This window comes from Pseudophryne corroboree, chromosome 12, assembly GCF_028390025.1.
Source record: "Pseudophryne corroboree isolate aPseCor3 chromosome 12, aPseCor3.hap2, whole genome shotgun sequence".
NCBI lineage: Eukaryota > Metazoa > Chordata > Amphibia > Anura > Myobatrachidae > Pseudophryne > Pseudophryne corroboree.
This window is the reverse complement of record NC_086455.1, coordinates 149,275,266-149,293,034: the sequence shown is the minus strand read 5'-3', so window position 1 is coordinate 149,293,034 and position 17,769 is coordinate 149,275,266. Positions and strand designations below refer to the sequence as shown.

Genomic DNA, 17,769 nt, shown 5'->3' with positions numbered 1-17,769 from the left:
ATGCTATGTACAGCATCATCACCATGTTGGGTTTGGAACTTTAAAAATGATTCTTTACCAAAATGATTAAAGTTCTAAAGCCAACACAGTTATTATACTGTACATCACATTACTACAATGTCGTAATGTTGAGTTTGACATACTGCTGTCTCACTTGTGCTTGGTTTTTCTTAATATCAATAAGCCATACCCATCCCAGGCCACTGAGATACCATGTGAATTGCTATTAAGGGACTGCCATTCTAATATTGGGGCTCCACAAATTGAAATACAGTTAGAATCCTTAAACTATAAAATAATTATTCTCTTTCTCCATCGTGGCTAGATATTTCTGCCCAACCTTTGAGCATAATTGGTTTTCCTAATAATTGTTTTGGAAGAAAACTGTTTTTTAATGAAGTTTTTAATCTCCTTGTTACGAAAGCTGTAGATAAGAGGACTCAAAAGTGGGGTCAGAATAGATTGGTGGATAGCTGTGGCTAAATCATACTCCGGAGAGTAACTTGCTTGAAGTTGTATGTACATGAAAGCAACACTTCCATAGAAAACCAGTGCCATAATGAGGTGAGACATGCAGATGGAGAAAGCTTTTTTCCGTTCCTCTGATGATCTCATTTTCAGTATTGTACTCAATATATTAATGTATATAATTCCGATGAAGAGAGAGTTTAAGATGATTGTGAAAGAACTAACACTTAAGTCCATTGTAACATCAAGGTTACTATTAGTACAAGCTAGTGTCAACAGAGGAGAAGAGTCACAGAATATATGGTCAATTTCATTTGGACCACAAAAAGGTAACCTATAAACCATAATGATCATGGCTAGAGGACTCAAGAAACCAAGGAGCCAGCACAGACATATTAATATCTTACTAGTCTTCGAAGTCATAATTGTGTGATATCGGAGAGCAAAGCAAATAGCTACATATCGATCATAAGACATAACAGTTAGAAGGAAATTTTCTGTAACTAAGAATGCATCAAAAGCATACATTTGCAAAAAACAGCAATTAAAAGAAATATATACCTTTCCATTTAGGAATAGAGCAAAGAGTGTTGGATATACTGTTGTGACAATACTTATCTCAACCACAGACAATATGCTTATAAAAATATACATAGGTATATGAAGATGTGAATCAAAATAGATGACAAGTATTATAATTGTATTACCAGCTATGATAAAAATATAGAGTAAAAGAAATAAAATAAAAGTGAACTTTTGGTACTGAATTATGTTATGGAATCCTAATATGACAAAAGTACTAACAGTCTGGTTGTTGTACATTACTTGGATGTAAATTACCAATTCAAAAAATATGTTATTTTAATATGAAATGTCTTCAGGGGCAAAATTATTTCAGTTGGCTAACTCAAAATGAGAAAAATTGTAATTATATATATATATATATATATATAGTATATATATGTACAGTATAAGATAAAATAATATCTAATCAAAACATAACATACACATTATTCACTAGTATTAAAATTTGCAAATATGTACATGATCTGTACAAAAATGAAATGTATAGTCTGTTAAACAAGAACCAGGCAATTAACCAACAATCACAGTAGAGAGCTACAGCCTGTGAATGAATGCATTTATAATTGTAATATAATATTCTTAGAGAAAGACATGCCAGTGAGTTTTGTCTGATATTATAAATATAAATGCACATGTACAGTATAAGTGCAGAAGTAAAACTTCATATATTAAACAATGTTATGTCGCAAACACAATCCGAGTAAGAAATGCTTATGGCATGTAAATTATTTTCACGTAATTGTCCTATTGTTGGAATCCTTTAGTTTTGCCATATACAGTAGTGACTCTTGTTTAAAATATATCCTTTGAATATAATTGTATGATGAATACAGGTCAAATTATGAATTATAATTTTAAGTTATTATTTATTTTGTATATTTATTATTTATTTATGGAATTAAACAACAAAAACCCAAGAGTGTATGTTACTCTTGGAAAAATTAAAACCCCTCGTTAAAATTATTTACTAATTTCCATATGCTTTCTAAACATTCAAAAAAGCTGTTTTAACTGTACTTTATGTATTGAATCTGGTATTGCCAGCTGTTATTTGTAGGTTGATTTAAATTTTAATAATACAGTTCCTAATGTTAATTTATTATTAACTTTCCATGTTTCCAAATTCTGGTGTTTGATATTCTTATTGTATAATTTGGCTGTGAAATATGCACCCTAAATGGAAAAACAAAACAAAAACAAAGACAGAGATAAAAATGAGTTCCATCATTTTAGATGAAAACAGTTATAAACATATATCAAAAGAAAACACTGTTATATACAGTAAATATATGTTATGTATCTTTATAGAAACAGTAAATATATGGAATAGCAAACTTAAAATATAGTATATATACTGTTTATATAGGTTGATGGAGGCTTGAATATAAACAATAATAGCAGGTCATAATTGTTAGTATTGATAACCATAATTAGAGTGTAATTAGAACTTAGAACACATAAACAGAACCCAATTTACAAAATCATCTGCTCTGTAGAATACACCAATATTAAAATTTATTAAGATGACAAAGAATTGCTTTATTACAGAGGTTCTCAAATGCGGTACTCAAGGCAACCCAATGTTCCAGGTTTTAGGTCTATCCATGCTTGGCCACAAATTATTTAATTAGCACCTTGGTGAATTTGATTTAACCATCTGTACTGAGCCATGGATATAACTAAAACCTGGACCGCTAATACCGCTTTCACATCACAAACCCAGGTCAAACCCTGCTTTTGAACCTGGGTATGACCCGGGTCCGAGCAGTCTCTGACCCTTTTACATTGTGGTTTCAACCTTGTTATTCCCAGGTTGGTGCCTTTCACGCTGAACCCGGGTCACCCACGTTAAACACTGTGATGTGATTTAAAATGGAGTATTCTGGCTCACATTGCTGATGTTTCAAAGGAAATAAAAGGAGGGGCTGGGGACTGCTCTGAGCCGACACATAAACAGCCAATCAGCACCTATATCTGAGACCCGGGTTGAATATCGGCTTTCACACTGCACAGCGACCCAGGTCCAACCCGTGTTTAACCCTTCTTTTAACTCGGGTTTAAATGCAGGGTGGTTTGACCCGGGTTATTCACTTTGGCACTTTCACACTGCACCTCGACCTGGGTTGACCTGGCAACAACCCGGGAATAACCGTGTTATTTTGGAAATGTGGAAGTGGTATAGGTTGCCATGATGGTCGCGTTTGAGAACCTCTTCTTTATTTATTTTTTGGGTAATCCTGCTCTCTTAATACCAATTTATGTTTAAATGAAAGTTAAGTAAGCTAAAAATCGAATTTAGAGCTTATCCATTAATCTATTAATTAATTGTTCTAAATGTTATGCCACATTTTTGCAAAACAGCAACTTCTTTATTCTAAACAGCATAAATACATATCTAGAAATAAAGCATAGTATTGCTAGGAAATGGCTAATATACATAATGTCTCACACTGAGATAATTATGCCTATGAGTGAAGCCTTTAATAAAACTAATGGATGGGGACAAAAGTTAGTGAAGGTAAGGCAATACCATCAATTTCTCTCCATACATTGATACTTGTTTTGCAAAACACTTCTGCCCCATTTCCATTAATATATATTTTTGTCTTTCTCTCACCCTGTCTCTCTCTCCATCTCTCTCCCTGTGTCTCTCTCTCACCCTATCAGTCTCTCTCCATCTCTCTCCCTGTGTCTCTCTCACCCTGTCTATCTGTCTCTCTCTCCATCTCTCTCCCTGTGTCTCTCTCTCACCCTGTCTATCTGTCTCTCTCCGTGTCTGTCTCCCTGTGTCTCTCTCTCACCCTGTCTATCTGTCTCTCTCCGTGTCTGTCTCCCTCCATCTCTCTCCCTGTATCTCTCACCCTGTCTCTGTCTCTCTCCATCTCTCTCCCTGTGTCTATCTCTCACTTTGTCTGTCTTTCCCTGTGTGTGTGTGTGTGTGTGTGTGTGTGTGTGTGTGTGTGTGTGTGTCTATCTCTCTCTCTGTATGTGTCTGTCTCTCTGAGTTCCTTCTCATGTCAGTCTCTCTCTCTCCCTCTCCACACCACTCTTTATTCCCATCTCTCTCTGCATGTCTGTCTGTCACTGTGTCTCTCCATGTGTCCATCCATATGTCTTTCTCTCCCTGTGTCCGTCTCTCTCCATCTCTCTCCCTGTGTCTCTCTCTCACCCTGTCTGTCTCTCTCCCTGTGTGGTCCCTCTCTATGAGTCCCTTCTCATGTCAGTCTCTCTCTCCCTCCCCACATCACTCTATTTATATCTCTCTCTACATATCTGTCTGTCACTTTGTCTCTCCATGTGTCTCTCCCTCCATATGTCTTTATCTCACTGTCTGTCTCTCTCCATCTCTCTCCCTGTGTCTGTCTCTATCTCTTTCTCTCACCATGTCTCCTCCTCCCTCCCCATGTCTGTGTATTTAATGTCTGTTTGTCTCACACTCTCTTCCTGTCTGTCCCTCCCCATGTCTGTCTCTCTCTTCCTTTATCTGTCTCTCTCTGTGTCTTTCCCTCCACATTTCATTCTCTCCACATCCGTCTTTCTCTCTCCACATCTCTGTCTCTCCCTACCCATGTCACACTCTCTCTCCTTAACTGTCTCTCTCTCTGTCCCTGTCTCTCTCTGCATGTCTGTCTGTCTCTCTGCATGTTTGCCTCTCTCTATCTCTGTCTCTCTCCGCATGTCTGTCTGTCTCTCAGCCTCTCTGCATGTCTGCCGCTCTCTCTGTCTCTCTATCCTATCCCATGTCTTTCTCTCTCTCTCCTCATGTTCTCATGTTTCCCCATTTCTTTCTCTATGTCTCTCCCTCCCTCCCCATGTTTCCTTGGCTCTGTGTGTACAGAATATCTCTGACAAATAAATACACACACACACACACACACACACACACACTTCAATTGGGTTGGAGGTTTCCATATATGTGCGCTCACTCTATTTATTTATTTCTCTCTCTCTCTCTCTTCTCTCGTATCTGGTATCCGGAAACCCCCCTAAAAATCCTGTGTTTGCCCATGTGGTGCAGTACTGAAGTATGGTGTACATGCGCCTTCCCTATTTCAAATATGGGGGGAGGGCGCCACTACCTTACTTTTCCAGGGGTACCAGGACCCCTAGATACACCTCTGCCTGGAGGAAACCCACATAAGCACATGGAAAATATACAAACTCCACACAGTTAGGGATGTGGTGGCAATAAAACCCATAAGCTCAGTGCAATGAGTCACAAATGCTAACACTTACACCATCTGTGTTATCCACAATAATTATCCTGGACTTGCCAGCTGTCAGCACTTATCTTCTAGACTTGGGCCTGGCAAAATCTCTCCCGAACACCCTGTTCTGTGTCCTCGTTGACCACAGTTTTACCGAGATGGGTTGCAGCAGTCATGGGCCAGAAAACATAGAGACCCACCAACATCAACCAGCAACGTGACTGAATAACTGAAGACTTTCTATGAGCATGCCATGGCAATACAAAACAATAGATTCCCTTTCTAGTGCCTCAATTCTGGTAGTGTGATTTGAAAATATCAGGCAATGCTACTATATGACACAGGTGCGAAGATGATGATTAGAGTAGTAAAAGAACAGATCACCAATAACAAATCACACAATCACAAATACAAAATAGTAGCATACACAGACACTTTCCCCTGGAGAAATCCTTCAAGTAGTAGTATTAGGGGGGATGTATATTGTCTGTTTGGCTTTTGTACATCCCATACACTGGTTTTGGCTGAACTCTAATTGTATATATGATTTATTGAATATGTGTATACATGGACCACTTTTTTATATATTGTTTTAATTAGACAGCACGGTTGGTATATTGGTTAGCATTACTGCCTCAAACCCCTAAGGTCATGAGTTCAATTCCTGGCTGTAGCACTATCATTGTGAGATTTGCATGTTGTCCCCATGTCTGTGTGCGTTTTTTTTGGGTGCTCCCATTTCGTCAACACTCCAAAAACAAACTGGTACTGTAGGTTAAATGGCTTCTGACAAAAAAATGAACCCTAGTGTGTGTGTATATGATAGGGAATATAGATTGCAGGTTCTACTGGGGCAGGAAGTAATGTGAAAGACTAAAATATTCCTTGTAAAGTGCTGTGCAGTTTACGTGACTATCTAAATAACAATAAATTATTGCATACATTTGATCAAAATCTGTAATACTTATTCTGAGAAGCTCTCCCCTCAGCCCAGCCCTGTTTCTTTCCTCGCCTATTAATTAGATTTTCTCTACCCAAAAGATGGTTGGTGGTTGATAGATCTACACTGTCTAGATCAAAGGTTCTCAAACTCGGTCCTCAGGACCCCACATGGTTCATGTTTTGCAGGTCACCTGTAGATTTTTAAAATGTGACAGTTGGTGATACACAATGCAGCTGCTAGGTGACATGGAAAACGTGAACCGTGTGGGGTCCTGAGGACCGAGTTTGAGAACCACTGGTCTAGATAGTCAATAGGCCTACACCTTAGGTTGAGAGGGTTCAAAAGTCAACATGATCAAAAGGGCAACAGGTACAAGGTCCACTGTGTCTAAGGTTTACAGGTACAAAAGGTCAACATGACAATAGTTGACACACAAATGGTCAACACACTTTTTTATTTTTATTTTTCAACTTTTTCATGCTGTACCATCCACATGAACTAAATTTGGGAATAGTAACTTGCCTGAAGCATGGCGAGCATAGCGAGACTTGTGAGTTGACACGGTTCACTAATTGTGGTCAAACACTGTAAAATGGACAAATTTTTGGAAACAAATAAAACTTGTGTCAACCTTTTTGTCTACCATTTTCACATTGACCTTTTGACCTTGTCCACCTTTTTTACCTGTCAACCATAAACACAGTCGGTCTTTTACCTGCTGACCTTGTGTCACTGTCGATCTATTCCGTGTTGACCATGTAGGGTCGAACTATTGACTGTCTATCTAGTAACTGTACATCTAATGATCAATACAGCATAAAGATGACTATTTAGTATGATAATGTGTCTTTGGAAATATGTAATCTTATACAAGATACTGTATATGCTGCTATGCAAAATGTTTTTTATTCTAATGTACAGTAATACAAAAATGTAAATTCCTTCGTCTCCCTTAGCTGATTTGTTCCTAAATATAGAGGACCAGTTTTTTATGAACCAAATTCCATACAATAAATATTTGTATTCAAACACTTCAATAAAAGCCCAATTTGAAATTATGATCTACAGTAATTGCTCTACAGGAACATAAAAACAAATTTTGGGCCTGATTCAGACCTGATTGCCGTTGTGGGAATTCGCACAGAGGCCGATTATTAAATGACTGTGCACACATTTGCACCACAATGTGCAGGCGTGTCGCCAAACAGCGATAGGATGGTGCGAAAATTTTGATCGCAAGGTGATTGACAGGAAGAGTACGTTTGTGGGTGGTATCTGGACGTTTTCAGGTAGTGTCAGGAAAAACACAGGCGTTCCCAAGTGTTTTCATGGTAGGTGTATGACGTCAGCTCGGGCCCCAATCAGCGTGTTTGTATCACACTGTAAGAGTAAGTCCTGGGCTACGCACAGACTGCACAGACTGGAAAGATCATTTGATGGTGAGTGAGTTGTGAACAGATTTGCAGCTGAATTTTTGCATGGTGTACACATGCATCCGCACACTTGCACGGGGTGGGTTTTCACTCTCTATGGGTGGTGGCTATCTGATCACAGACTGCTGCAAAAATGCTCAGTAGCGATCAGGTCTGAATTGGGCCTTTAGTCAGGTGTGTGGTTGGGATCCGGTCTGAAGATCGACAGTGTCTAGGTCGACAATGTTTAGGTCGACCACTATAGGTCGACAGTCACTAAGTCGACATGGATGGAAGGTTGACAGGGTTTCTAGGTCAACATGTGCTAGGTCGATAGGTCTAAAGGTCGACATGAGTTTTTCAATTTTTTTTTTCTTTTTTTGAATTTTTTCATACTTAACGATCCAAGTGGACTACGATTAGAACGGTAAAGTGTGCCGAGCGAAGCGGTAACGGACCGAAGGCACCATGCCCAAAGCATGGCGAGCGAAGCGAGCCATGCGAGGGGACGCGGTGCACTAATTTGGGATCCCGGTCACTCTACGAAGAAAACGACACCAAAAAAAAAAATCCTCATGTCGACCTTTAGACCTGTCGACCTAGCACATGTCGACCTAGAAACCCTGTCGACCTTCCATCCATGTCGACCTAGTAACTGTCGACCTATAGTGGTCAACCTAAACATTGTCGACCTAGACACTGTCGATTTGATGAACCACACCCGTGTGGTTATGATAAGGCAATGATACAAAAGTCTAAATCAGTGCTACTTATTTTGTTGGTATATGATAATGCTTACCAATGATGATATTTGACTTATAAAATGCCCATGAATCTTACACAATTGTTTGTATAATAAATACATTTTGGTTAAACACACTCTTGGTTAAACACAGATTGGTTAAACACACTCTTAATTTTAGACAAGATCCAGTTAACCTACAGCACCAACATGTCACGAAACAGTGTAAAGAAACCAGAGCACACATGAAACCAAAAAGATCATAAAAGCCAGAGCCGGCCATAGGCATAGGCAAACTAGGCAATTGCCTAGGGCATTTGATATGCCTAGGGGCATCAGCAGCTTCTGCTGATTAAAATGATATGCGGCATGCCTATATTCTGTGTGTAGCATTTCATATGCAGATACAGCCACAGTCTCACACAGTATATAGGCATGCTGCATATCATTTTGATCAGCAGAAACTGCTTGTGCATCCTAGCCACATAGCAATGCAAATAAGATGCATTTTCATAAAAAAAAATGTGCCTGACGTTGGCATTGAGGCAAGATTTATGACGACACATCTGAATCCAAGCAGAGGGCAGAGGTCACAGTGTTAGTGGAAGTGTGAGTGCTGTGTGCATGTGAGTGGGTTGGTTGTGCACTAGTGTTCAGAATATGTGTAAGAAGCATTATGTGTGTCATGTAAAAATGCATTAATAATGTGCAACATATGTGTAATGGGCACTATGTGTGTCATTATGTGTATACGGGCATTAATAATGTGCAGCATATGTGTAACAGGGTACTACTGTATGTGTGTCATTATGTGTATAGGGGCACTAATAATGTGCAGCAAATGTGTAGGGGGCACTATGTGTGTCATTATGTGTATAAGGGCATTAATAATGTGCAGCATATGTGTAAGGGACATTATGTGTAAAAGGGCATTAATAAAGGTTGTCATAATGTGTAATGCACATTATGTTTATAAGGACATTAATAATGTGTCTCATATGTGTAAGGGGCATTACTGTGTGGCATTATGTGTATAAGGTGCTCTACTATGTGGCATTGCGTATAGAAAGGGCACTACTGTGACGTCTAATGTGAATAAAGAGCAATAGGGTGTGGTGTAATGTGAATAAGGAGCAATTCAGTGTGATGTAATGTGAATAAGGGGCTCTACTGTGAGGAGTAACGTTTATAAGGTAAAGTGATACTACTGTGGGATGCAATATGAATTATGGACACTATCGCATGATCAAATGTGAATAAAGTTGCAGTACTGTGTGGCGTAATTGAAATTGGGGTTACTATTGTATGACCATGCCCCTTGCCAGCAAAAACACACCCATTTTTGGGATGAGCGCCAAATGTGCGAACTGTTCCAATTTAAAATATAGGGGGTACAAACACCAAAATAAGGACTGCTATGGATGAGGGGTGGTGCTGGGAAAGAGGTGCAAGGTCAGAGGCGGAACCAGCGGTGGTGCTAGGGGGCACCAGCCAAAATCTTGCCTAGGGCATCATAATGGTTAGGGCCGGCTCTGATAAAAGCCCTATACAAATTTCATTTATTTGTGTATATCTTATATATACTGTACTCTTATTCTCTATTCACCTTTTTAAACATCAATAGTTTGCTGGGGGGGGGGGTCGCTTTTGTTTTTACCATGTATAAACTTGTTGCTTCCAAAATCATTAAAAAAAATTCTGTCAAATTAAGGCTAAAATTGAAAATAATTTTGGCCTCTCAATTACTTACTTCTTTATACTTTAAACATAGTTTTTAATATTGTCTTTTTTTGCATGTTAAAAATAAATGCTATACTAGTTTTTAAACTAAAGATTACATGAATAATATTTTTACAATAAAAAAAAATTGGTTAAAAGAGTAATCTATAAGTTTTAAAATAAATATTCTCTCTCTCTCTCTCTCTCTCTAACTCTCTCTCTCTCTCTCTCTCTCTCTATATATATATATATATATATATATACACTGCAGTTTAACAATACTATACTGGGCCTGGAGAAATTAGCCTATAATGCAATAATTACTAACCTGAGATCTCAAGCTTGGTGTCTTCAGATTTTTAAAAACGGACATTAATTTACAAATCCAAACTTTCTCAAGAGTATCTTTATATACTAAATGTAATATCCAGTGGGAGCTATAGAATCACAACAAGATGTATTGACTTCAACCCTCTGGAGATATTGCCAGGTTTGTTTATCAACAGTATGCAGTCTGTGGAAATTATAATTAACTGGAAACAGAGTTTCTTCTTTACATTGCACTATAGAAAATAATGATTTGTTTATACTGTATATTAGGATGCAGATGAGTAAATTGCAGTGAATCCCCCGGGATATGAAACTGTATTTATGTGTTATTGTATGACTATGTGAACCAGTTTTTTGTTTTTAAATTAAACAATGTAATTTACTTTACTTACAATAGCTTGAATTGACATGCCAGTCACGATTCAATAAAAATGTTTATATGTTAAGAATCTTAATGGTGCCGCTGTAAAAGGCATTGGTACGTCCGCACCTGGAATATTGTGTTCAGTTTTGGGCACCATTGTGTAAAAAAGACATCAGTGAACTCGAAAGTGTTCAAAGGTGAGCTACTAAATTGATTAAAGGCCTAGAAGGACTGGACTATAAGGAAAGACTTACTAGGCTGAATATGTATACACTAGAAAAGAAGCGCCTAAGAGGAGATATTATTAATATCTTCAAATATGTAAAGGGACATCACAAAGAGTTATCAGAGGAATTATTTAATAAAAGAACACAGTGTAGGACATGTGGGCACTCACTGCAACTGGAGGAGAGAAAGTTCCGAACGCAATGGAGGAAAAGGTTCTTCGCTGTTAAGGCAATCAGGATGTGGTAATGGCAGACTCTGTAATTGGATTTAAAAAAGGAATGGATAAATTTGTGAATGAAAAAGCTAATTTAATCCGGGGGTAACATGAGTTATAGTAGCTAACTAGTCATAAAACATTATTTAGCAAGTATGTAGAATCATCACAACTTAAAACAGGTTGAACTTGATGGGCAATTTGTCTCTATTCCACCTCAAATATTATGTTACTATGTTAACAACACATTGTTAACATGCGGGGGGCAGGCTGGACCACTGCGGCCTGCCCCCCGCATGGTCCAGCCTCGCCTGCGTTGGCCGGACAGCGCCCACAAAATGGCGGGCAAATGCAGCCGTGCCACCCCCTCCCACCCAGTGACTGCCTCTGCCTGTCAATCAGGCAGAGGCGATCGCTAGGTGACGACAGCCATCGGCTGTCAGCCATGCACCGGCACACTGCACTTCTGACTTGATCAATGCGCTGCGATGAACAGCAGCGTGCGATCAGGTCAGAATGACTCCCTAGGTTATGCATTTGAGGGGTATGCTTTGATGAATAGGTGGGTTTTCAGTGCCTGTTTGAAGCTTTGCAAGGTCGGGGAGAGTCTAATATAGCAGGGGAGCACGGTCCACTGAAGGGGTGCAGCACAGGCAAAATCTTGAACTTGAGTATGGAAAGCAATGACCAGGGTAGAGGAGAGGTGATGATCATTGTCCGACCGCAGGGGCAGGAGGAAGTATGAAGGAAAAGGAGGTTGGAGATGTAGGGAGCAGTGGAATTAGAGATGGCCTTGTATGTGAGGGTGAGGAGTTTGAAGAGGATTCTGTAGGGGAATGTGATCCAGTGCAGATTATGTCGAAGGGGAGTGGCAGAAGTGAAGCAGTGGGAGAGGAAGATAAGCCTAGCTGCAGAGATGATGATAGATTGGGGGGGAGCAAGATGGGAGCGAGTGAGGCCAGTGAGGAGAACGTTGCAGTAGTCAAGCCGTGAGATGACCAGTGAGTGGGTGATAAGTTTAGTTGCACTCTGGGAGAGAAATGGCCTGATCCAAGCAATGTTGAGTAGCTGGAACCAACAGGATTGCACCAGAGCTTGGATGTGGAGTGCAAAGGAGAGGGAGGAGTCAAGAGTGATGCCCAAGCAGCGGAGTTGGGGAACGGGGGAGATGATGGTGTTGTCAACAATGATAGAGATATTGGTAGAGGTGTTACTCTGGCTGGAGGAAAGATAATGAGCTCAGTTTTGTCCATGTTGAGCTTCAGGGAGCGCTCAGACATTCAGGAGTAGATGGTGGAGAGGCAGCTGTAAACCTGAGAGAGGAGCTGGAGAACAGAGATGTGGTTCTCTCTGTGGCAGTTAGTTCAAGTCCCCAAAGGGAAACATGGTCAGAAGCAGAGAAAGAGATCTACTGCCAGTAATTCTTTGTAGTTGCAGCATCCCTGTTGGAAGGTAAGTGTGGTAAGAGGAGTGAGAGGAAGAGGATGGTTGGGAGCTCTGTGGGAATATATGGGGCTAACGTTTTGGCTGGAGACTTAGTTTAATCAAAAATTAGGTCTATGTAGATATCTAATACAGATAAAGAATATTTGTTACCTGAAAGTACCACAGAGGAGGATGTAGGGGATCTTTGTTCTGTGCCTTCCCATACCCCTCAAATGCCATCTACCTTGACTCAAGATCCTGGGGAGCCTTCACCTGTCCTTTCCTCCTTCTCCAGCCATGGTACCACTTGATTTGGGTCCTCCAGATGGGACTAATTTAGGTCAGGGTATTCCTGCTGTTGTGGGGGAGGTCCATAATATGGACCTGTTAATTTCTACAGTAGTGGAAAATTGTGATTCTGAAGAGATTATTGTATGGGATGATGATGCCCTCCCTTTGTAGATGAGCTTCAACAGGTACAGGTTGACTCCTCTAGTGAGGAATAAGAAAGACAAGCAAAGAGAAAGTGAATGGGTCTTACCTTGCAATCCAATGAAACATAGATTCCCAGCCCATACAATGTACCACTATAAATGTGGCTTAAATGTTATCTGAATGTGCTCATTTAATGGCTTTTGGTTTTTTCAGCACAATTGATGCTGATTTTTTATTTTTGCAAAAGACCAGGATTGGTGATCTGGAGCCTCTCACAGAGTTAAGAGTGGAATCCTGAGTCATAGCTCTGTTCTCCTGTGACAAAGCCACGGGGTGGGGTGGCGGTACTTTTTGCCAGTATGGAACCATGAACAGGATTATACAATTATAGGTAGGTAGGTGTATGTTTGTGGATATTAACCTGAGAGGACAGGACCTAAGACTGATCCACATCTAAGGACCTCAATCCCGGTGGGGCAGGAAATCTCTCTTCAGGGAGATAAAACCATTTCTTTTTACAGCTCAGCAGATTGTCTTTGATGGCCATTTTAATGCTGTCAGTAGGTACAAAGATAGAGGAGGCACAAAGGCAACCCTGGATTATGAGTTTCATTATTTTTAATTAGCATGACTAGAAAGGCTGGTCTGTTTGATGTGCACATCACTGTGTTGTGAGTCTTACTTTGAATGTAAGATATAATAATCTAACACTGTGCTTAACTTTCACCTACAGTGTCACATAGTTTGAATATATATTACACTACTGTTCACTTCCACCTATAATGTCAAACAAATACATGTATGATACACTGTGGTCTGACTGGAAGTATTACAGAAAAATAATAGTATTGTACACTGGGGTATAGCACAAAAATAAATATATATATTTTTTCAATTCTATCTGTGGCTTTAATTTTTCTTTTACACAGTGTTTGAACACTTAAAGGCCCTACACACTTAAAGATTATCTGTCCAATCTGGCTGATTGGAAAGAAAATCTGGCAATGTCTGGGAGCAAATGACAATCAACAATTTGCTACAAAAATCAAGAAAATGGACAAAAACAGTTCAGATAAATTGGTTTAATGAAACAAACTTAACCAATTTGTCTTAAAGTCCATTTTTGTCTGTTTTCCAATGTTTGAGAGCAAATAGTGAATTGCCATTTGCTCCCAGACATTGCCAGATTTTCTTTCCAATCAGCCAGATTGGACAGATAATCTTTTAGTGTGTAGGGCCCTTAAGTTTGACAGAGCACCTTGAATGGACAACGCATCACACCTGGGGAGGGACCACCTACAGTGCCACTCAATACATGTATGATACACTGCGGTCTGACTGGCAGTGTCACAGAAAAATAATAATATAGTACACAAGGGTATAGCACAAAAATAAATATAATATATTATTTTCCAATTATAGTCTTCATTTTTTAAGCTTTCGTTTTTTAAATAACTGGGGTCACACCCCTAGTTTGACAGATGATCCCTGATAGACGCAGTGGTTCCTTGTTCGACACAGCACTCCTTTATGTAAAACAAAACATGTCTATGCATGGACCACCCACAGTGTCACAGCACACGCATATTATACACTGCGGTCTGACCAGCAGTGTCAAAGAAAAATAATAGAAAAATAATAGTATAGTACTTTATTATTTAGTGGGGCAAAAAAGTATTTGGACAGCCACTGATTGTGCAAGTGGACCCACTTAAAAAGATGAGAGAGGTCTGTAATTTCCATCTTAGGTACACTTTAACTATGAGAGACAGAATCTGGAAAAAAAAAGGAAATCACATTGTATGATTTTTAAACAATTTACTTGTATATTCTTGTGGAAAATAAATATTTGGACACCTACCAAGCAGCAAGATTTCTGGCTCTCACAGACCTGTTACTTCTTCTTTAAGAAACTATTCTATCCTCCACTCATTACCTGTATTAATGGCAACTGTTTGAACTTGTTATCTGTATAAAAGAAACCTGTCCACACCCTCAAACAGTCAGACTGCTACCTCTCCACTATGGCCAACACCAGAGAGCTGTCTAAGGACACCAGGGACAAAATTGTAGAGCTGCACAAGGCTGGGATGAGCTACTCGACAATAGGCAAGCAGTTTGGTGAGAAGAGATCAACTGTTGGCGCAATTATTAAAAAAATGGAAGAAATACAAGATCACTGACAATCTGCAACACACCTGCTACAGTGTGTGCAAACCTGGTCAAGAACTACAGGAAACGGTTGACCTGTGTAATTGCCAACCAAGGTTATATTACAAAGTATTGAGTTCAACTTTTTGATTGTCCAAATATTTATTTTCCACAAGAATATACAAATACATTTTTAAATATCATACAATGTGATTTCCTAGATTTTTTCAGATTCTCTCTCTCACAGTTGAAGTGTACCTATGATGGAAATTACAGACCTCTCTCATCTTTTTAAGTAGGTCAACTTGCACAATCGGTGGCTGTCCAAATACTTTTTTGCTCCACTGTATATATTTCAATTATATTTTTTATTTATTTAGCTCAAATTCTTTAAATCACAGGGGGGTCACACATTTAGTTTGACAGACCACCCCTGAATGGACAACACTGCAGCACCGCTGGACAGATGGAGCACGGAGAGCACCCCGAGCCAGACTTGGATCATGAAGTTCGGGTCAGTCTGGTTCCCGGAGAACCAGACCTGCTAATCTCTGTCATACATAGGCACCTAGATAGTACATATGTGACTTCATAATGCATTACATTCCAGCCTACTTAATAGAACATACTGTATGTGGCATCATAATACATTCATTTAACTTAAATAATAATGGTTCATACAAATGTAAAAAGTTCCCTACTCACATAATACAAGATTAATTGAAGCCAAGAGGCAGTTCAGAAAAATCTGCTATACCCCTTTGAGACATAAATGTTATGTGGACTACAGTGTGCTATGGGCTACCTGGTGGTTCTTGGTGATGCTCATGCAATTACCCTTGCCCAGCAGTCTTCTAGTCTCCTGCAGTGCTAGGTTTCTCCTATAGCAGCCACCTTTCCAGGGTGAATTAGGTCCACCCCATAATCAGATGTCCCCAGGTTTTATGTATGGACAAGGTGACTATTGGAAGCTAGGCAAGAGTAAATTGCAGATGGTGAGACATTCACTGGACACCATCTAGGTACCACTGCACTACACACAGGCAGAGAGAAATAACCGAATGCACATGAGTGCAACAATGCACAGGTTGATATATAATATTAACACAATCAATATGTAATGTATATGCTACAATGCACAGGATGTTATTAGCAACAAGACCGTATATGCATGCAACAATGCACAGGGTGTTATTTGCAACAAGACCGTATATACATGCAACAATGCACAGGATGGTACTATAAATAATAAATAAATGCAAAGGCAAGAATCTGTGTGGAGTTCCACACAAAACCTGAACACAAGGCTAGCTGGATCCAATCAGGAAATCAGTCAGACAGGGTCTCAGAGTCACAGGTGTTTCTCAGGCTGACATGTTCTCACTTAGACTAGAAACTCAGTGACACAGGTAAAGTACTCAGGATTCTGGCTGGACAGGATATACAGGATACAAACAGTACTGGGTATCACCAGATATAATGGCACAACTGTACAGATTCTAGGTTCCACCAAGGTACAGGGACTGGACACAGGTACTATCAGGAACAAGAAGCTTCAAGCTATAACCAGCATCAGGTGAAGCTCAAGCTGGGTAATAAAGGGAGCAAGCCCCAATCAGGATGGCTGGAAAAGAGCAAGCCTCCTGAACACTGATTAACCGCAGCAGCAAAATCAGACACAAGTAAATAGCCTAATTATCTGACAGGTAAGACTGCACAGGCTACACATACAGGAGACAGGCTGCAGTTACACAGACTCACCAAAGGCGGCCCTCAACCAAGTTCATAAGAAAATCTGGAATGCTAACAGAAATACAACAGTCTCACAACATAAAAACATAAACAGGAATGAGCCACAGCGATGGCTCATGACAATGTGACACACTGTACTAATTTCCAAGCTCAGACCAAGGTTTTCAAACTCAGCAAAAAACAGGGTTTTTGCTAGAGACCCCCATTTCACAGTATGTCTTGAAGCCAGGAAATTTCCGGGGTTGACCCCATTTACACTGAACCTGGGAATTTCACAGGTTTTTCCTTTTTTATATTAAAATTTCAAGTCATTTTAATAATGGTCTTTGGGGGTGATTTAGAGAGCTTTAAATTAGCGTTCAATTTGAAGGAGGGAATATGCATGATTTTTCTCAGTAAAAGTAGCTGCAATTCCAGCTCTAAAAATGACATTGCAAGCACATTGCATTCATCTGATGCAATGTTCACACAGATGGCCAGCAGAAAATAAGCTGGCCATACACCTAAAGATTTATTGCCAGATCTGGCTGGTTGGAATGAAAATCTAGCACTATATGGAAGCAAATGACAATTTGCTCCTAAATGCCAACAAAAATGGTCGTTCAGGCAAATTGGTTAAATCAAATGGATTTAGCCAATTTGTCTGATGGTCAATTGTCATTTGCTCCCATACATTACCAGATTTCCGTTCCAACAAGCCAGATCTGTTAAAAAATAAATCTTTAGGTGTATGGCCACCTTACGCTTAAATTCTGAGAAAGCATGCCTCCCCCTGCCCTCAAAGCTTCTGCCT

General features: G+C 39.6%; 1 protein-coding gene across 1 annotated transcript; it reads right to left on the bottom strand.

Moving 5' to 3' along the window:
• Positions 1-321: 321 nt before the first annotated feature.
• On the bottom strand, positions 322-1,290 carry LOC134979984 (olfactory receptor 6N1-like). Its single transcript, XM_063946584.1, has one exon. The coding sequence runs from the start codon at positions 1,288-1,290 to the stop codon at positions 322-324; it is 969 nt and encodes a 322-aa protein (XP_063802654.1).
• Positions 1,291-17,769: the final 16,479 nt, after the last annotated feature.

What these genes read in the sequence shown, in the direction of transcription:
- LOC134979984 (XM_063946584.1), bottom strand. Translation starts at nt 1,290, where the DNA reads ATGTACAACAACCAGACTGTTAGTACTTTTGTCATATTAGGATTCCAT.